General features: G+C 34.6%; 1 protein-coding gene across 3 annotated transcripts in view; it reads right to left on the bottom strand.

Moving 5' to 3' along the window:
- ANGPT1 (angiopoietin 1) overlaps positions 1-22805 on the bottom strand; it is a 257588-nt gene that overhangs the window by 49178 nt on the left and 185605 nt on the right. For all 3 annotated transcript variants that reach the window (XM_011930937.1, XM_011930953.1, XM_011930946.1), the window contains one exon: positions 4830-4957. In XM_011930937.1, coding sequence (XP_011786327.1) covers positions 4830-4957 — 128 coding nt within the window. The remainder of the gene's footprint in view (positions 1-4829; positions 4958-22805) is intronic.

The raw sequence follows: 22805 nt of genomic DNA, 5'->3' as shown, positions 1-22805 counted from the left end.
TGTATATTTGAGAGGTTGGAGTCACTCTAGCAAAGACAAAACAAAAGCCTATTATTTTTTAGTCAGAAAAAAAAAATCCCTATGCTTAACAGATGAAGGAAATTCAAAAAAATACATGGTAGGTTTTAGAAAGATTTGAGACATGAAAGACTTGAAAAGTTCATTTGCCAGTATTGTGTGGTCTGCGCTATCTGGCAGTGTCCTTCCTGTGAACAAGGCCCTGCTACATAAACTATGGCTATTGCATTTATCGATCATATAACTTAGGCTTAACTCTATCCAAGAAATGACTGAACTGGCTTCTATCCCAGGCAAGGTCAAAGCTTTCAAGCATTAAGCACTTTTTAACATAATACGGAGGCTTAAACCCAAACAAAACGGGGAAATTTGATTCACGCAGTTTTTACACTTTTATGTTCCATAGAGGTTGGAATGATTAGACTTGTGAATATTAATTATTTTTCCATACCATAAATGAAAAGGGCTTAACCCATTTGTTATAGTACTTTTCCAAGAATTAGGGGAATTGTGAGTTCAGAATCAAATTTTTAATATTTTACAATAAGCAGAGTAATGATTAAATGGTTTGTTTTCTGGATGAAACTAGGCATTTGGTTTTGGAAACATAAAATGAAAGGAAAAGTCCTGTTTCCTACTACTATACATTGAAGGGAATTCAGAAAGAAAAATAAACACATTAATAATATAAAAGCAAAAGGTAAATATAGAAATGACCTAAATCTAATTTTCTTTCTGCTTGAAAAATTAAATAGTCCTACAAAACCGTCTTTGACTTCTACATTTGAAAAAATAACATTTCTCTAACTTTCAAAGACTTTTTTTTTTGGTATAGAACAATGTCAACTGAAAAAATTACTGTATTACAATCCTGTTATACTTGCAACTCTTACACTGACTACAAGATGAATAGTGTCTGTTCATTGTTTTGTCACTCTCCTTTAATAACCCTAGTTTATTTATTGGTCTATACCATGCATATCTGATGCTTCTGTTTTTGTGTGGGTTGCCTTGATATTCTTACCCTTGCCAAAACTTCTGGAAACATCATAATGAGCAATGCTTTGGCTAAGCATATGCAGGGGTAGCACCAACCTCCCTATTTACAATGTATAGTCTACATGGAAGGGTGAAAGTCATAAAGATGAATTTTGCTAGCACTTTTTATAGGATTGACAGAATGCTGACAATTTATTTCAAGATGGAAGAAACTGAGATTATAGGATGGTGAGAATGAGGTGTGTTATAGTGAGAACATGAATCAACTTACCTAATTTTCTAAACATAAACCCTTGCCTGTGTAGCTCACATGTCATACATGTGTTTACCACCCCATGGGGCAACAAGTTCATATTCAAAATTATAAATGATACAATTTCAATTATTGTTAACATAATGATCCTGCTTAATCCTCTGATTAAAAGGGTGTATTCTAGAATTAGATTCCTTTGGTTCAAAGTCAGTGTTCAATATTTGCTAAGAATTTGTTTGGGGCAGGTTATCTTTGAAAAGTAGGGATAATGGGAGTCTCTATATCATAGGGTTGTTGAAAAGAGTAAATGAAGGAGTATACATATATATATACACACACATACACACACACACATATACCAAGCATACATATACAGTAAGCATATATATATAGATATCTAGATATCTATATAGCATATATAGATATATAGCTACATAGTAGATATATAGATATATACTATATAATATATAGTATATATTATATCTATCTATCTATATATCTATATATGCTTGGAAGAAGACTGGCAAACTGTAAATGCACAACACATTTGAGCTATTTTGTTAATCAGCTTGTAAATTACTTTTGAGGAAATTCATACAATATTTGTTCTTACCAGTGCTATGCTATGCCATTATACTAAGGGATTAAACACTCAATTTTTTACCTGCAAAAATGTGTATGTATGTCAGTCTGAAATACCCATCTTCATTATAGAACAATGTTACTACTTGTAAGAGAATCTACGATTATAACAGGGAAATAATAAAACAAGAGAATGAGCATCTAAGTCCAGAAGAAGGCCAAAGTCTTTCTCTCTTCAGCTCAATTATCTCCCCTTCTCATCACACTCTGTTAGTATTTCAACAAAACTAAATCTAAATCTAACAATAGTCCTGACCAGGTAATGTGGGAAGTTCTTCTCTCTGAAAAGCCATGGGGGCCATTCAGCACTGATACAATTTGCTCCTTGTGGGTACGTATAGGTATGTTACTGCTAACCTGTTCAGGTTATTATTTTTTTAGACTAAATATCAGAAGTTAATTCAGTAGATACTTGACATTTGTGAATTTAATATTCTAAGTTTTATTTATTTAAGAAAACCCAAAAGCTCTATCATATTTAAAATCCATCATTTTGTACAAGCGTAAGCTTGAATCTTGCTTTCCTGATGAAACCAGCCCAGGAGCCAGCCATGGAAGGAGTGAATTGGATTCACGAACATTCTATTCTATGTAAGCATTGAAAGCAAACCTATCAAGATTATGAATTGAGGTGGGATCTTTTTCTTCACATTACCAGGAGAAGTGGTTCTGCAAATAGCCTGTGTACCATTTGCATCTCATGTTTCAAACTAGAGTGTAGTTGTGGTTATATATGAACTAAAGTCCGTAGAAGGACTAAAGCTGTATTTGCACTGCACCCTTTTCCCCACGGGCCACATGGTGGTACTGGTGAGAAGTAAAAAAATAATCTAAAATTGTGAATATTCTTGATCTGAAAACTTACAAATTATTTTTAGATTAATGTATATCATAGAATCACTATGAGTCTAAATGGAAGTTCACTTAATATTTTTAGTCAATTTTATTTTTATAGTCAGATTATAAACTATAGTGGAACTGACAATAATGTAGAGGTTCTTTCAGGTCTTCAGTAGTACTGTAGGGAAATGATAAAGCAAATATTAGCTCCACCTCCTACTCCAGAACAAATTCTCACATACTTCATCTGCTGTGTGTATGGTGCGTGTTTATGAAGTGTGTGTGTGTGTGTGTGTGTGTGTGTGTGAATTGAGTTTAAGCTTAAGTGTGATTTTAGGATATCTTCCTTAGAATAAGTTATCCTCATCTCCTCACTCCCAGGCTTGCCATTGTATTTCCATTTTTCATTTGTTTGCTTGTTTAAGCCATGGGATTCAATGAAATCTTGCACAGAAATCAAAAATGAAAATCAGGCAAAACCACACTTCTCTGGTAGATGGCTGAGGTAGCAAAGTACAGAACAGTGCCTCCTGCCTTTCCTCCCTCCTGTGCCCACTCCACTCCTACATTTTACCCCCTTAGAGACAACATTGAAGGTATCTTTCAAGAAGAAAATTTTGTCACAGCAAAGGGGAAAAAGAAACCACTTTGAGCTAACATAAACAACGATTCATTACGGAAATCAAGAGAGAGAGAGGACAGTGGTAAAAGGGAGAACTGTATCAGACCTGGACTATAGTCCAGACTTCCTGGGTTGCCAGTTAAGTGGCATCTGGCAAACTGGGCTCCAAGATTCATTTCCTTTGCCTATCAAAGGAGACTAACAATCAGGAAGACTAAGCAAGTTAAACTGACTTACTATGCACTACATGGAAGTGTTGATATTGCCATCAGCAGGTCACTTACTCATTCATTTATTCCAGCACATATTTATTGGGACCTACTATGTGCCAGAAACTATGCTAGGTTCCAGGAAATCAAAGATAAAAGGCACAATCTCTGCCTTTTAGAATTCTGGTAGTGAGAAAGTCATGTAAAGTTGCCTAAGGGAATCAGAGAAGATTCCAAGAGCATTGCACAGACCCCAGAGGAACTGGGGATAAAAGACAAGTAATTTAGGTGGGGACATGAGGGGAGGACAGTCGTTTTATCCTGCAAAGGTACATGGTCCACTTGGGACCCTGGGCTTCCAGCTAAAACTCATAGACACTAAAGAGCAAGGTTCTTCCCTAATCTCACTCTCTTTGGCTGTCTCACCTCAAAACTTCCCACATACCATGCTTTAAATGGACAATTTATATTGCTATACTTATTGACAGTATTTCATAACTATCTAAATAATTGTCTATCTTTATCATTACACTGGAACTGTTTGCTGTATACCTATGTTCCTGACAAATGCATGACATCCACTTAATAGTACTGAATGAAGGCATGGATGGATGATTTAATGAATAAATGGTAGAAGAGAGTATACAAAAGAGATGTCACAGCAGGAAGATAATGTTTGCTTACTCCAAAGTTTACCTTGGGTCCTGTTCAACATACTGATGAATCTGATCCTCCAACCCACTCTTTTATGTAAATATGGAAAGCAAATTCTTTCAAGATTATGAAGTAAGATAGGAAATGTTTATCCTATCCTAACAGGAGCAGTAATTTGCAAATAGCTATATCTACCACTCCCTCTCTTCGCAGTATTTGACTTTATATGACGTGTGTTCTCTGGATTGTTGGGTCTTTGGAAGATGGCTTCTCTTTCCCATACACTCACGGTAGACACGAACTCAACATGTAATCTGTACAAGGCAAACATTTATGAGCAGTGGGACATCCTATGAACACCAGGGAATAAATGCAAAATTTTGTGTGAAAGAAAAGTTATGGGGGTTGGGGATTTTTGTACAATAAGGTTTTCATCCTTTATGGACCTGGGAAACAGAGTATCTCTGGGAGAAAAAAGTTCAGGCATCTCTCTATATATTTCCAGTTTAACAAGCTCACAAATCAATCTGATTATCCAGCACTTCAACTGGGATCTGGCTTACATCTCGTAAACAAACACTTCTGGTTTTACCTTTTTGGGTTCTGGCATATTATTAATATAAATAGTGTAGATTCCACTTTTATTAAAACCAGCTTGATATACATCTGCACAGTCTCTAAATGGTTTCTCTTCCTCTCTTTTTCCTCCCTTTAGTAAAACTGCAAAAAAAAAAAAAAAAAAAGATGGCAATATGTGAATATCAGTACCATTAGTAGCCAAATGGACTCCAATAATAGCTAAGCATGTCTTCATTTCCTCCACACAAATGTCAATATTGCACATAGTAAAAAATCAATCATAAAGACAATACTAGATTTTGAGGTAGCTTACAAAATTTAAAAAAAACGGAAGGAAAAAGCTGTAGAACCATTTCTAACTGAATGCTTATATTTTACTTAATTTCTTACTTCTTTTTTTTTCTGTGTATCCTTTCCAAAACATCAACTCAAGGAACAAATGACCTGGGCATGTAATATCTTCAATTGGTAGCAATTACATCAAGTTTCCTGCAAAATCTCTAAAACATTCTTACCTACATTTCACAGGAAAGTCTAAAAAATTGCTAATGCACTCTTTGGAGCAGGAAGAGATAAAGATAAATTCAAACATAAAAATGCAATATGGAAGTTTAAAACAGTAAAAAGCAAGTAGTACTGTTTTTCTGCGACTTTATATTGAAGAGTTTCTAGAAAATTTTACCAACAAAACAAAACAAAAATAATTAACAACTGTTACAATAATTAGATTTGGGAAGTAGAAAAGACTTTATGACCCAACTTAACTACCTACAATGAAAATGTAACCAAACTTTACTTTGTTCTTTCTTTAATGCCCCGAAGTTAAATCATCAGGCAGATGATACACAAAAGAACAATCACATAAATAAGACTTTGAAATTAAATTATACAGGGGGAAGAGTCATAGTAAAGGCTAGAAGTCAAGTGAAGACAGGAAATCTATTAATAGTTAGAGACTGTCTCTACTGAGGAAAACCTTATTTTATTTACTGAGCTTTACCCATTATTAACTTCTTACAAATGAAATAAAGGTACAAAATGACGCACATTTAATAGCTCTTAGCTAAAGATATATGTGTTATATTTATAAAATATTCATGATTTAGTATTTTCTATTGTGTATTATTTTAGTAGTCAGTTTTATTTAACCTTTTCCTAGAAATTAAGATTAAGACTATTTTGTAATCTTGCCCTTAAAGTTTCCTATCACTTAATAAATATCTGCTTTCAAACACATTGAGTTATAATAGTCTTTCATAATAAAAATACCAAAGGCAAACTATGAGTCAAAACTTTTACATTAATTTTAAATGATCTAAATATCTAAAATCCTTGCCTAACTTAACACTGGGCTTCATCCTAAATACTGGCCTTTAGTTGCCTAATGTTTACTAACTTATAGGTATTGAGCAGTCTAATCTTTGTGGAAAGAATTACTATTTCAATATAAATTACTCAGAGTCTTAAAAACACTAAATTATGTTTCAAGAAAATGAAATATTTAAATCAGATATGTTGCCATAACAAATAGTACCAAAGCATTTAATAACATTATGATTTTCTATGTAGCTCAAGTCTGCACTAATGGTTTTAATGAATCATACTAATAATTACATCTAAATACCACCATCACAATTTCCATGTCAACACAAAATAAATCAACTAATTAAAGGGCTACAGATTCATATGATAGTGAAGAAGTACTGCACAGAATGTATGCAAATAGCAATTTAAAGATGCATATATACACGCTTACTCAAAAGTCATCTTTAATGACATTGAGGATGTCAATGGATTATATAAAGGTATCCATTCCAAGAGCATTGATGTAGTTTACTGGTTTCATTTATTCTGACTTTATGGACTGTTATTTTTCTGAAACAAAACAAAATTTTTAAATTCCACCTACTGGATCCTTTCTTCTGTTGAAATGTCAAAAATAACCAAATTAGATGCCCAAAAAAAGAGATGTGAAGAAATACCAACTAAAATTTATGATCACTTGAGAGGACAAACAACACAGAAAGATGTGGTCAGCAGGAACCCAATGGTAAACCCATTTTTCTCTTTTGAGAGAGAGAAGGTCATTTATCTATGGAGAAAATGCTTCTCTTGTATATACCACATCCTGCCCTCCCCTTTTTAGTTATGTATGGGGAACACATTCCCTTCTCTTGTCTGCCATCTCTCCTCCGGTTTTTGTTTGTTTGTTTCTTTTTTTCCCCCCCAACTTCAGGAAGATGTCGGAGAAGGGACTACGTGTGGGAAGAGGATGCTATTTCACACACATTTTTAGTAACTGAGGAAAAAGGAAATAGTTGGGTATTAACTTATTTTTGTGAAAACTAACTGTATAAAATTTGTTGTCAAAACCATGAATACAAATTCTATACTTGGGAAAATGATTTGAGAATTCTACCATCAAAAGGTACACCTAGTATTATGGTTATATTATGGATTTTTTGTTGTTATGGTAACATATATGAAATAGATATTGTATTTTCTTGAAATTTAACTTGGTATGTTTGAAAAATTTAAATACTCATATTTTTTCAAAAAAAGTCATTCTTTCCAGAAAGATTAGATAGCTTGTTTTTAATTACTTACCAGTTAGCAAGCATATGCCTGAAAGTTAATTCAGGCTACGTTTTAGAGTAGCAACGCATTGAAAATCAATGTAAAAGCTTCATCCACAGCTTACCTTTGGTATTTTTATTATATACTATGGTTTGAATAAGGTCCCTTCGATAAGGGTAGATTGACCTTTAGAGTTTTTTTTTTCCTTAATCTATAAAATGAGGTAGTTATAAATACCTCTGAGATGGGTGTATGAATTACATAACACAGTGCAAAGACAGTGAAGCATAATAAGTACTCAAGAAATGGTGTTTGTTGCGGTAATGACAACACTCTTAATAGCAATATTGTACTGTTACTCCTTCTTACGGAAGGGACACTAGCAGAGTGTGGAAGGCTGGCCAGTCCAGTCTAGCGGGTGGTGGATGCTGCTGTCTTCCACCTTCCAATTAAAACATAGCAGTTATAGTTGACTGGTTATATTTAGGATCACATTGAATTAGCCTCTCCTGGTCAAATTCGGCTAATTGGCTGGTTTCATTCGTTGAACAAATCAGATTATACCATTGTTTACATTTAAAAATAAACCCAAAACAGGTAATCTCATCTTGCTGTATATTTTAAGCTTTACCTAAATAGTTAAGATTTAAAGATTATTTCAGATGAAATTATAAATGATTTATATATCAACATATTGCTTATAGAGGTTTCAATCCCATGACTTTTTGCATGACTCTTTTCTTTGTTAAGTACTGCAGAGTTCTGAAGTCCAATGTCATGCATAGGTATTGTAAAACTGGACACCTAGGAAACATTTTAAAATCTAGAGAGACCATAATATTTGAATTTCCTGAACATTGCAAGTGTCAGCACCAGTGATAAGTTTTTTTAGAAGGTCTTGAGATTCAGTTAGATAGAAGACAGAAATTGGAGGAATATTTAGTAAATGACCAAGACAGATAGACACAATAGACTTGATGGGTCTGAGAGCAGCAGCTCACAACTGTAATAATAGTGCTTTTGGAAGCAGAGGCAGGAGGATCCCTTGAGGCCAGGAGTTCAAGACCAACCTGGGCAGTATAGTGAGACCATGTCTCTTCAAAAATTAAAAATTAAAAAAAAAAGTCTGGACTAAGATTGGATGGAAGAGTAAAAGAAGCATCACTGGACAGACGTTGGTGGGAACCTTCCGGAGACCTGAAAGAGGACTGTATCTATCTCTCAAAGTGGTTTACACTTTTTGTAATAACGAACTGATTTGAAAGCATGAGTTAAAAGGTTGATCTTTATGTCTAAAATTCTTTCTTTGACCATATATTCTTATTTTTCCTTTATTATTATTTAATTTCTAATGAGTTCATTTTCCCTCTCATTGAGTTTAGATCCCTGCCAATCCTATCACTGCTTTCCTAGCCTCCCTTTGCTGTCTTCTTAGCCTCAATCCCAGAGTCAGGAATTTAATAATGGTCCATTTGGCATCCCTGGTCTCTCCATCTATTGTCCTTTCATCCACTCACCTTTGCATAGGTAAATCCCAAACTCCAGATGGGCATTCATTCACTTTCTCAACCCCCTTGTAGACTGCAAACACTGAGTCATGTGTAATAAACTTTCTATGACATTTCCTGTAGAGTGTACTGCAAATCTTTCTACTTTTTAAAAAAATTGAATCCTATTCTTATCTTCTCTCACTCTTTATAAATGACCTTTATGGTTTACTATGAAGATCAAAGCCATTTGATATGTCTCCTCCACTGCCTCCTTCTACCCTACAGAAGTTGTCTTTGCCTATGTTTCCCCTTGCCTTCTGTGTTGACCTCTCCTAGTCCCTTTCAACTTCTCTAATTGTTTTTCCTCTTTCCTCTTTTATCAATTTATTTTTCTCTCATCACCTACCATATAGAAGTTCAGTAAGATTCCATTCTTGGATGTCTATTTCTTATACATCTGTTGATTTTGCACACTCTCTATCATGGCTTCCAACTGCTGCAGAAAAGATTTATAATATACACAGGCACTTTTTAACACTGAGTATTTGCCTCTCTCTTTGCCTTCAGATTCATATATCTACTTGCCTGTTGGTCAGTCCTTCCTGCTATGCTAGCTTTCATTTGTTTAATGTTACATAATCTTTCCTTCCAAACCACGTGTTTGCTCTTTCCCTTATCAGTCCCACTGTCCTTCTTCAGTTTTTATCAGTTAAAAATTAATGAAAGTGTTAATTTTTTTTCTAATGAGACAATTATAGTATGGCTTTTCCATTTGTCCCTCTGCTTCTTATCCTCTCTTAGTTCAATCATCCTCTATTATTAATAATTCAACAAATATTGATGGACATTTGCTATTTTTAAAACTTTTCGTAGGCCATGGAGATACAGACATAGAAAAGCCCAAGCCTACCCTTCATGTGCTCACAGCCTGATGCGAAAAAGATCTTCCATGAAAGCTATACCCATGATTAGCAACTTTTATGATAGGACAAAACTCAATTTAAGGTGGCTTAAGCAAAAAGATAATTTATTAGATCATGTAACTAAAGAATCCAATGTAGACTTTAAGTAAGTCATGATAAGGTTTCAGACAATGTGATCAGAAATTGTTTTCTTAGTCTTTTTCTTAACCCACTTATTCTTGGCAATCAACCTGGTCACAGGATAGCTGGCAACAACTTGCAGGGCTATAATGTCACCAGTTTAAATACAGCACCAAAGAGAGAGAATGCAGACAACTGTTATCTTATAGTTATGTATCAAGCACATTGGGAATGTGCAAGAATATACTCCATCTGCCAGGTGGACTCCAGGAAACCTACCTAGAAGAGATAACAGTTGAAAGAATAAAACATATAGAAAGCTTATCTGACCTAAGTTTAAGAGCCAGGTATGCTAGTTCAAAGACTTTGCCCACACCAATATCAGCAAATAAATCTAGAAAGTCCTAGGAATGAATCATTATTCATTCTTTTCATTTAGCCTTATCTATACAACCACATCTTTGTCATCTAAAGGGGTAGAATAGAGACACAAACAGGTGCATGTCTGTCTTTCACCAGCCAACATTCAGTCAATAAGCAACCTGAGACCTGATGCTAGCAGCTGTTGACTTTATCCTGATCTTCCCTTCCTTTACCCAACCAATTTCAATCCAGGTGGTGTATCCACCACCAGACTGACTTCAGGGGAGGACCATGAAAGCTGAGGCAGAGGGTCACTTCAATTCAGATGAACCCTCAAGAGAAAACTTCCTGAAATGTGGAATTGGTAATTATGAGCCTCAGCAACACTAGCCGAGAACACAGAAGGCAATTAGCCTTGCTACCAGAGACAGTGTAAAAAGTCACAGCCCTTTCTCTTACCTATTTTCTGATGAGTTGCTATAAAGAAATCAGTTCTTCAATCGTTCTTTTTAAATCTTAAATGTGGCTAATGGTTCATATATTTCCAGTATTTACCAAACATCAGAATACATGTGAATCAGGTTATTTATTCAAGGATAGTCCTTGAGACATCAACATTAGGGAGATCATAGCACTAGAAATTGACCCTGAACCTGTGATTTCAACACAACAGGTCACTGAAATTAACTGAGAATATAAAAGAAGAAAACAGCACATCTGACAAGTTGCAAGCAAGCAAACAATTGATTGATTAGATTTTGTACTTTTCAGTCAGGTGTGTGAGCATTTCATAGAAAAAACATTTTGAAGACACTCTCTAGAATCCTAATTTATGTGAAAGAATCTTTAAAAGTGGAAGAAGGCAATGTCTTGCATTTCAAGGGTGTGGAAGAATCAAAATATTTCCAGGCAGTCCAAGTTTCAGTGTTTTATGGGTCGGTATAGGGGTGAGGGATATTTACCAATGACTTTATAAATGCATATACAAATATATATAGCTACACAAATACATACAAGCTGTATGCTTATAAATGGAAAATGTTGAGGTTGGTATTTTTTCTTATAGAAAACATATGTATACAAACCTAAGTATCTGTGGGCTGATATCTCAGCATGACTGCTTTTAATCTATAAAAATGGCAATTGAATATGGTTATATGTGTGCATGTGTGTGAGACAGTATAACAAACACATATATTCTATTCTTAGTCTTAATTTGAAGTCTTTGATTAACTAAAAGTGTACTTTTTTCCTTAAAACAACTACTTTTTTCAAAGTCCCTCCAACCCTGGTATAAGGGAACACTTGAACATCATTTATCTAGTGAATTATTATTTTAAACATTTTTTAAAAAGAACTGCTTTGCTCTCATTTAAATTATTTATATGTAATTTTATGGATATCTATAAAATCTTAACTACCATTTTTTATGGAACTATAATAATCATGATCATAATAAAATCAACTAGCATTAATTGAACACTTACTATGTGGTAAACTCTGAATTTTATGTGCCAAGTATGTTTTACATGCTTCATTTTGTTCAATCCTTACAAATATCTTATAAGGAGTATTTATCAATATATTGTTTTATACGAAGAAATTGAAGCTCAGAAATGCTACTAACTTCGCCAAAAGTTGTAAGTAGTAGAACTCTCTGACTATAAAGCTGAAAATCTTAACTACTTCTTACTGGCCTTTTGAATAAAATGAAACCCAAATAGAACTTCAATGAGTCATCTGTCACAGAATCCCCAACAATACTCATCTCTGCTGACAAGGGCACACCCAAGGTCCTGAGTGATTCAGGGTAAGCCTTAAGTCTGAAAGGGTGCAGCCTTGTCTCATGGAAGCAGGACGTATGGGAAAAGAGAGAGGAGGCAGCAATGACAAAGACAAAGGATATGTTGACATGAGGATAGCAGAGGGCCATAGGCAATAGAATTGTCCGAGAAGGAAACCCTCAACAGAAAAGTGAAGCCATGACGGCCCACAATGTCCAGAGCTAACAGAGGATAAGGAAGTGAGAGGTTCCAAAGCAGCCATATTGGATTTCATCATGTCCATACCCTAAAAGTCACACTGACTCAGGATTTACCCCCACTAATTTTAGGTATTATTCTCATAAGCCTGGTAGCTGGTCTCCCAGCCTACGGACTATTTGCTAGAAGCTATGAAGACAGAGGATAGGCTGGTGGGAAAATGAGAGTGGGAACGTGTGTGTGTGTGTGTGTATGTGTGTGTCTGCATGTGTGTGTGTGTATGTGTAAGTGTGTGTGTGTGCATGCTTGTGTGTATGTGTGTGTGTGCGCGCATGTGTGTGTGTGTGCATGTGTGCGTGTATGTGTGTGTGAGTGTGTGTGTGTGTTTGTGTTCATCGTCTAGTATCAGGCATGGAGACAAGAAATTGGATCACTGAAAGTTTGTGTGTGTGTGAGGAAAAGACAGAAAATTTTAAAAAGTAGGCAAACTAAGAAATGATAAGAATTTGGGCATTGAACAATATAAAGGGGGCAAACTATATACATTTCAGAGGCATCATGGTACTATGATGACAATTAATTCATATGGATAATAATGGATTAAATTCTTAGAAAAAAAAAGCCTGATTTTTTTCAATTTTCTTTCCAAGAATGAGAGGAGAGAATAAAAAAATTCAGATAATTTTTCATCACATTTAAAATTTTCCATAAAATTTTACTACTTGAAGGGATACATTTTAATTATCTGGAGAATATATTGCCCATGATTGTAATTGCAGATATACAAATTATCAAAAATATTAAGATATACATAAGGTATATAAATTCTTACATTTATGCAGACATGCAAAGCCTCGTATATCATAAGTGAATCTCTAACGTAAGGTACTTTTTTAAAGTGGAAGAATAATTAATCATCAATTAATTCTACCTATTTCTACTGTAGTTTGATTACTATGCTCAAATAAATTTTGTAATTGTCTTCTAATGTGAAATGATTCTCATGTGTATAACAACATATATTCAATGCCTATTACTACCTAAAGTAACCAAGAATGGGGGAAAAATACTTGACTAAAAGGTAAAAATGGAAATACACACCATCTTTGTTTAATCAAGTAATCTTTCATTTTACATAAAATTAATTTCTTTGTTTTTCCCTTGGGTACCCTGTTGGGCAGTTATGAATGCCACACGGCCCTTGCCATTTGTTCAGGAGCTCATTTCATTCACAGAGACATTTCAGGTGTTTCATGTGTGTTAATTTTCCATATAATTTTTTTCAGCCTGGCTACAATATATTGATTTTGTACAAAAGATTCCCCATGCATGTGGGAAAGCTTAAGGGGCATCTTTTGTGCTCTGCTATGAGCAGACAAATATAATTTATTTCAGCAACAGCCATTAAAAATGGAATGAAAGTCCTTGGGCAATGCTGTAAACATAGAAAGCAGTTGCCAGATGCTCTTGAAAACTGACACACACACACAAAACTCCACTTTGAAGTTTTGAGTAAATAACTCCTGTCACCATAAGTAGGTCACCTTGATTCTTACTCTTGTGGTGTAATATACTTGAAGATCGGTACTTGACTACCAGCCCTGGCTCTACGTGGGCTTCTACTCTGAATACAGGGCTTCACTGGTTATTAGGAGTGACACAAAACCAAGAGACAAAGTTGTAATGTTTGATATGAGTCATAAAGTATGTGGGTTTGTGTAGGATACCAGGCAATCTCTAAGGTGTGCCATACTTCTATGTTAAGCAACCTGGCAGCAGAGCTGGGACTAGAACAGAGGTGTCATGATTCCTGCTCCTTCTAAACCACCATGTCTGCCCTCTTGATGGCATACATCTGCTCCAAGATACTGGAGAGAAACCATCTCAATCTATAATTCCTAGTTCTAGAGAGATAGGTTGGAGAATTAATTATGATTCAGATTAGGTTTGTGTGTGGTCTGTGTGTTCATGAGCCCTAAACAACTGGCAAAATCTCCCTTTAGAACCAAATTTCCACTTTAAATTATACCCAAACTTCAAACTCACTATTCTAAAGGACGTCATCCCACTCGTGAAAATGGAATGTTCACACCTAAAAATAATTAAGATACATGCAAAGATATAATAAATACACAAGTTAAAAGAGGTCTGACATTTGATATTATATTTGATAATTTGACTTATTTATAAATCCATTAAAAAGGTGAGTAATTATTTGTAGGTTACATATTAATACGACTCCTTAGCAGACATAACCCCACTGTGAATGTGAACACCCAAACCAGTACAAGCATGATATTCCAGTGTACTTGAAATCAATTTTCATGTTGATATCCTTTGGTTGATAATAAATTATGAGTTCCTATCGGAAGCTAAAAATGTTACTAGTTTTAAAGGTTCTTTGCAATTGACTTTTAGAAAATCTTATGCTAAAAATAAATATTTGTTTATACATATTTAAAGCTAAATGTACAGTTGCAACATTCTTCAGGTTTTACCTTCTTTCCTCATTTCTTACAGTATAAAAAATTTCATGAGGTTTTCACTCTATAGTTGATATAATGCATACATATTTAATGTTGTTAATAAAACTTTTTTTTTTTTTTACTGTCTCTCAGAGTAATTATAGGTGTCATTTGGTTCAGTGCAAAGTAGAATATCTTATCCGTGACGGATGTCTACTGTTCCGTTTTGTCCTTGGATTTCGAAAATATCTGTTGAATTTGACTTGAGTGTGGATGAGTCCAGGAAATGACTTAGTTGAAAGTCTATTCAAACTATTTGTGCTTCTTCACTTTAGCCAACCAGGCTATGAAAAGTATAAGGGAAGAAGGATGGAGTTTGCTCATGGTAATATTGGAACATCAAGGAAACACTCTTTTTTTGTGGCCTTTTACCCCTGCAACTTCCAAGCCCAGCTGGAACCAGGAGATATCCCTTTTCAGATAGTTCATCTTGTTTCTGAAGTTAAAAACTCCAATTCCAAATGAGAATTAACCACAAAATTTCAAATCTCCCCCCAAAGATGGGGTTTAGAAACAGTTCATGGGAGAGGTCAAGGACTATGTCATTTTTTATTTTGTTATCATTAGTTTGGCCATCCACTATTCACAATTTTTTTTTTTTACAGAAATTATGACTTTTCTAAAAGGCAGATAACATGCTCCATCAAAAAGGAGAAATATACCATTTCCAAAAATAAACAGTCAATTTTGCCTTAAGCCATTGGGTTTTATGAAAGGAAGTGCTAGATAGTGTGGTTCATTTTAAGGAAATTGTAAATGTTTGACATATAATTTTCTGTCAAGATAAAGCATTTCCCTCATTAAATGGGAACAAGTACTCACTGTAGTGTTCAGCAGATGACTTCCTGTATTTTTCTTTCTCTTTCTACCTAATCTTAAATTGTGCATTACAAGTACTAAACGAAAAACTGAGTATTTTATCCAGTCAACGAAACTGATACTTTCCGTTTTTATCAATGTTTATATGAGTGACATTCAAAAAGTTTTAATTTCCTCCCATCACTTGTGATGTTTTTAGAGTCATTCTTAACTTAAGGGACTTGCAGTTCAAACTATCTCATCCCTTACAGAATGATATAAACTTCATAAACTCAACAGACACTGCATGGGAGGTAAATTCCTTTCAGATGGTAGAATTATTCTGAGAATCAAGCCAAACGACTCCTCAGCACTGAGAAGAAAGCAAATGCCTCATTTCCCCCTTTAAAAAGGCTAGAGGCTCAAATCCCCCAAAATAATGATCAAGTGTTCCATACCATTGCAATCAGCTTCTGGGAAAGACACTTTAGCCCAAATAGTCGTCACTTAAATATTTGTAGTATCAGCCATTATGTCTTTGAGATAATGTGAAAGAATTTTTAAAAATGAACTACATGAGAAGCTCCTATGAATTGAAATTTGTACTTCTTTTTAGAGAACTAAGTATATAAACATGTTCATGTCTCTCAGTACTTATTTTTAAGTTTCCTCTACTCTGTGTGCCTCCCCACTTAAAGTTATTATCTGTCCTTTCATATTCAAGTTTATTGAATGTGAGTATATAATGATTTCTGTTCCTACTTCCTCTCACTCATTTTAGTCTTTGAGATATGCAACTGAGCCATGTAGCATACCAAATCTCTGTATATAGAAGGTTCACTTTTTTAAAATTTGACTGTCATGTTTACCCACTGAAAAGAACATCTTTCATAACTGTCTTTTTTTTTTTTTTTTAAACCTTCCCAAAACACTGCTCACTACTGGTTTTCACACTAAGTCTATGTTTTTCTTTTGGTATCTTTTTATGAATCTGTCCCTTAAAAACTTCAAATTTTTCTGCCTTTGATTTTACACTGTCATTATCTCATACAATGCACTCATAACTCTATATGTAAATGCTCTCAAATTGTATACAAATGTGTGCCCATATCCTTGCATTTTGGGGTTGGGGTAAGCGGAAAGGAAAAAATAGCATAGTTTGCATCAGGTTTCCTGATGGATCTGTGACCCCCACCTGAATAAGAGCCATTGCCTTATATGCACTTTCTATGATTTTACCTCTTATCTCCTCTGAGGACACATAATTGTTCTCCTTCTAGGATCCAATTTATCCGCCTGCCCGACTCTGTCCCACAGGCAACTCAGTCAAAATGTCCCAAATTAAAACTCACTATTTTTTTCCCTTTCAACCTATTTCTTCTCCCATGTTGCTGGTTTTAAAGAATGTGATGAATGTACCCTCAGTTGTTTAACCTAGAAATGTGCAATTCCTAGATTCAACTTCTAGGAAGTCATTATTTCTTGCTGATTCTAATTTTTCTATTTTTAAAAATTTCTTCCACTTACTTTTCCATTTACCCCTGTTTAATATGGACCTTATTATTTCTTTCCTAGAAATGACTTTGAAATTCTGACAAAAATCATCAACTCTACCTTCCCTGTCCAACATGGTGCAGTGTGTAACGTACAGTACTCAGAACAAGACTCTGGGTTCAAATCCCAGCTTGCTCACTTGCTAGCAGTACAATATTTAAGCATTATTCACCTCTCTGTACTTAGCTTATCTTTCATATAGAGTTGGTAATAGCACCTATCATACAGTGTTGTTATCAGAATTAAATAAACTAATATATGCAAAGGTCTCAGAAGACTGGCTTGTGTTAAGTATTTGCTGATATTATAATAATGGTAAAAGCATCCATCTGGTCCCCTACTCCAGGCTTCTCAGCTTTCCAGTATGTTTTTCCTGCATTGTCACTGGGGAAATTTTTTCTAAAATGCAAAGATCACCATTGTCCTTATATACTGACAATGACTGCTCATTGATTTTAGAGAAAAAATGTGGCCTTTTTGTTCTCCGTCAGTTCCTCTCTCTAAACTCATTTTAAGACTTAGGCTACAGCCCGCTCCCGGGACTTCTGGAAAATATACACGCTGTTTGTACTCTCTGGTGTGTCCTTCACTTTCTTCATGTTTTAGACGTAACTATCATCTCCCCATTAGAACAAGCTTGCTTATGTTTTAATCCGAGATCAACGATTTCCAGCTTTGTAACTTTGGGCAAATTCTCAAATTCTCTGTGGAGGTTATAAAATGATGCTAGACATGGTAACTCCCTCATGTTGCTGCTGTAAGGGCTAACACATGTAAAGCCTAAGCAAGCTAGAATCATAATAAGGATTCAGTAAAATCCCCAAGAAAACTCTAGAGATGCTGGATTCTGCACTTACCCTTCTCTTCCTGCCATGATTTTAATATTTCTCTGTGAGCTTTGCTGGGGTCCAGGCACCAAAGGCTCACTTCTAGCAAAGAATTCTGAAAAATAATTGTTTACTTGTTTCTCTCCTATCAAACCCTAGGTTCCTTAAAGCCACAGGATGAAATACATCTTTTGTTTTTCCTAGTGGTCTGAGCAATATTTGGCACATTATAGAAAGTTACCAAATATTTGTTTAATAAAAATGAATAAATATCATTTTCCCAGAACAGAACAGTTGCTGCAGAACTGTTTTGAATGAATGGATAAATTTATGAACCACATCTTGCTACAGCAGAAATGAGCTTCAAGCTGATTTGGGCAGTGTGAGACAATCAGACTGTGTAAGTTTATAATACAGTCTAAATACTATTTTAAAAATTTTTATTTTCTTTTTTCCTTTCTTTCTTTTTTAACAGACTTTGTCAGTAAATTCCCAATTATATAATATATTTGCCCCATGTATGTTCCACATGTGATTTTTTTTTTTTTTTTTTTTTTTGAGATGGAGTCTCGCTCTGTCGCCCAGGCTGGAGTGCAGTGGCCGGATCTCAGCTCACTGCAAGCTCCGCCTCCCGGGTTTAGCCATTCTCCTGCCTCAGCCTCCCGAGTAGCTGGGACTACAGGCGCCCGCCACCTCGCCCGGCTAGTTTTTTGTGTTTTTTTTTAGTAGACACGGGGTTTCACTGTGTTAGCCAGTATGGTCTCGATCTCCTGACCTCGTGATCCGCCCGTCTCGGCCTCCCAAAGTGCTGGGATTACAGGCTTAAGCCACCGCGCCCGGCCTGTTCCACATGTGATATTTTAATCACCGCTGTACATAGATAACCAGTGAATTTTTTTGTTTGTTTTTATTTTTTGAGACAGAGTCTCACTCTGTTGCCCAGGCTGCATCTCAGCTTGCTGCAACGTTTGCCTCCTGGGTTCAAGCAATTCCCCTGCCTCAGCCTCCTGAGTAGCTGGGATTACAGGCATGTGCCACCATGCCTGGTTAATTTCTATATTTTTAGTAGAGATGGGGTTTCACCATATTGGCCAAGCTGGTCTTGAACTTCTGACCTCAAGTGATCCACCCTCCTTGGCCTCCCAAAGTGCTAGGATTACAGGCATGAGCCACCATGCCTGACCAACTAGTGATTTTTTAATAGCCACAGTAACTGATTATTCTCCCCTGAAAGATGCAAAACCTTGTTTGTATGCCATTATTAATGTAAACTATTTAATTCCAGCAACTATTTAATTTTGGTAATTTTGAATTGCCAAAAACATGAAGCAATCAGCTGAGTTTTGACATTGTGATAACATTGAGGGCAATATCTCTTTAGTGGATAATGTTTCTAAGAATAAATGTGGCCCAATGTTTGCAGATGAAGGTTAGACAAAAATAAATGTGTTACTCAGAAGCTTTACAAAATGGATGCAATTCAGTTTGAATTGACTATTTGCCTAAGACACCACTATTGTCTATTAGGAACAAGAAGAGGAAAATTTGCAGAATTATTTCAGAGAATGTGTTTATTAGTTGTTCTTACTTAAAAGTATCTCACAACATCAGATGTATTAGTAGAAAAAGTGCTGTGAAACTAAACGAAAGTACTCTCTTAATGCAAAGACAGATTTACTGTTTCTGGATCAAACAAATGTTTGGCAAAAAGGTACATTTCTAGCCAACACTTCCTAGAAATTCTTTATCATATAACTTTGATGCATTATAGGCACTTTAGAAGGCATTAAAATAAAGATAACTACTATTATTTTAATATTCACTATGAGTTAACACAGAAGCTATGTATTTTATACTACCCTTTATTAATTTTTCAACATCAAAAAAATAATTAATTCATTTACTTATTTATGTATGCATTTATTCTAGGCCCTCTATTTCTTTTTTAAATTTAAATTTTATTTTTATTAACAAATAATAACTATATATTTATAGAGTAAAATGTGATGTTTTGGTACATGTATACACTGCAGAATGATCAAGCTAATTAACACATCCATTACCTCACATACTTGTCATTTCTTTGTGGTGAGAACATTTACAATCCACTTTTTTGGCAATTTTGAACTACATAATTGACAAATAAAATTTGCATATATTTATGGTGCACTACATACCCACCGGGTAAATACTATGATCCCATTTTAGAGATCAGAAAATGGAGGCCAAAACAGCTGCCTGGATGACTGTCAACACTCAAACACTCCCGGGCATTATATTTAAACATTTTCTGCAAAAGAAGTTTTGCTTATAATGCACATAATGAATGTACTTAACGGAATCTTGTCCATTGAAGGAGAAAGAAGAAACTAAAGTTTAATGAATCAGCTGTGTCTTCAGCAATGTGACCTTTGCTTGTATATTGAGCATCAAATGTAATTCTTTCCCTATTGTGGTGAAATAGACAGAATTCTCCTGACTTTATACATGATGAGACAGCTTCATAAAGGTTAAACTAGTTGCCAATAACAGGGGAAGCTCATTAACTTTTTTTATCTTGCCTTGCAGTATTATATTCAGGCTGTCTCCACAAATTAGTCGGTCAGATTGAAACCAGAAGACCTTTAGGGTGAATTAAAATGGTTGGCTTTTTGGATGATGACACAGTTCGTGTTTTTGAAGATCTTGTAGAACATCTATATTTGAGCTTTAAAATATACATTTTAGAATATTTGATGCATTTATTGTGGTATATTTATTTAAAAATATTTGCATACATAAATTTGTAAGTAAAATATTTACATATAATTCTTCAATAAATAATAAATTTATATGACATATAAATTTTGGTCATAAAACAAAGAAAGGCTTTACCCATGTGTTTTAGAATTTGAATAAAATTTCATTTTAATAACGGATATTTAATCTAGTATTATGCTATTAGCCATTTAAAATTTTAAATTCACCATAGCCAAACACTATGGCTCCAGTGAAAATAAAGATATGTGGACAATGAAAATCTTCATAAAAACCTTATGAGAGCCACTTTCCATTTTTGTGTCTCTTATGAGTTCTAAAATAACGAAATATTTAGTTAGAATACTTCACAGTAAGATTAAAGAAAAAAGAGATTAACAAGAAGCAAATAAAATCTATGATCATGACAGCTCAGAACCCATTGGAAAATTAGGCAATTCCCTTAAATTAAGATGGCAACTCTTGTAGTTAAATCAGGATTCGTCTTAGAATGTTGTCATTAAAAAGAAAAGATATCTAGAGGCCTGGAATATTTAGACCAGTTCAGTTTCTATGATTATTATTTCTATTTTTTGATATACTATATCATAGAATAGACACAGTTACTTTTTTCACTTCCTGAATGGCTATTAATGGTCTATCCTCATTTTTTTTAAAAAAAAATTTCTTAAATTGAACAGATGTTTGCTTCCCTGATATTGCACCCAAAGTTCAAACCTAACCAGAATATTTACTTTTAAAGTCACACCCTCTTCCTCTAAAAGCTTAAAGACACATTTATTAGGCAAATACTCAGAAAAGAAGTTAAATTATGATAAGTACGCAGACATATGAGCTCTGTGAGAATCACTAGGGCTTGACATCTCTAAAATCATGAAATAGAAACCACTATTCCACTCCATGTGCTTTAAGTCTCAGGATGATAAGAAAAATGTGTTTTCAATCTTTCCCAAAATGTATTCAGCTCAATATGAGAATAGATATATCTCGTATTAATACTTAATTTTTAAATACGCATGAGCTCTATTAAAATTCCCTGGCAAAATACTACCATGCTTTCCTTCCAGTGGACTCTTAACTTAAGATTTTGGCAGGGTCTGACTGATTAGCAGGCTTTTCCCTTCCCAATCACATTACTGAGCACACCCAAATGGAGCTCAGAGAACTCACTGTTTAAAAAAATTTTGCTTTATAAAGTATATTAAAGGCTTGTTTAGACTATCTAAAGGAGATATAACTCAAGGTAATGAAGTGTAATAGAGAAATGTGAAATGTCTTTAAAACAAAATCACTTAATATGGAGTTATCTTCCCTATTCATAGCTATACACGAAAGTATGAAATTGAGCAAATTTGTCACATAGCTCAAATCCACTTTTAAATTAAAGGAACCTTCCCATGTGTATGTTGCATATGCTCACTGAACCACTTCATGAATGGTCACATAAGCCACAGCTTAATAACAACAACTTTCAGATATAAGTGGTATTCTCTTCCACTCATCACCACTTACAATTTCATCTTCATTCAGAGAAAGGCTGATTAGAGAAATACAGAAGATGACTTCAAGTTCCAAACTTTGAAGAGCTCTACTGAGGCTCACTAAATGTTCTGCTTGAAGGAAACAGGTGCAAGCAGAGGCATTCATTCAATAATTGTTAGGTGGATGGATGGATAGACAGATGTATGCCTTCTAAAGAATGACAGACTTGTAGATGTTCCCAAAGGTTAAATGGCTTCAGACATTCTAGTGATATCAAAAATTTGTATCTCCACTGTCACAACAACACCCCAGAATTAATGTATCCTGCACAGGACTAAGCACAAGTGATCTTAATAAATAATTTTAATAACAATAATCCTGCCTCACTCATAATACTTGTTACAAATAGTCTGTCTGATTTTCTCTGCAACCCACAATTTCCTACTCCATTCCCTTTAAAAAGAAATAATAAATATTAGCTTTAAAATGAAAATCCTCCTGAAACTCTCCCAGCATGATGAACTAATTTTTAACATTGGCTCATATCTGTCCTATACATAGTTAAGTGTCTAACACCACAATACCAATTAT

The sequence above is a fragment of the Colobus angolensis genome, unplaced genomic scaffold (assembly GCF_000951035.1).
Source record: "Colobus angolensis palliatus isolate OR3802 unplaced genomic scaffold, Cang.pa_1.0 Scaffold121, whole genome shotgun sequence".
NCBI lineage: Eukaryota > Metazoa > Chordata > Mammalia > Primates > Cercopithecidae > Colobus > Colobus angolensis.
The sequence above is the reverse complement of the archived record's forward strand: the minus strand, read 5'-3'. Positions and strand labels throughout refer to the sequence as shown.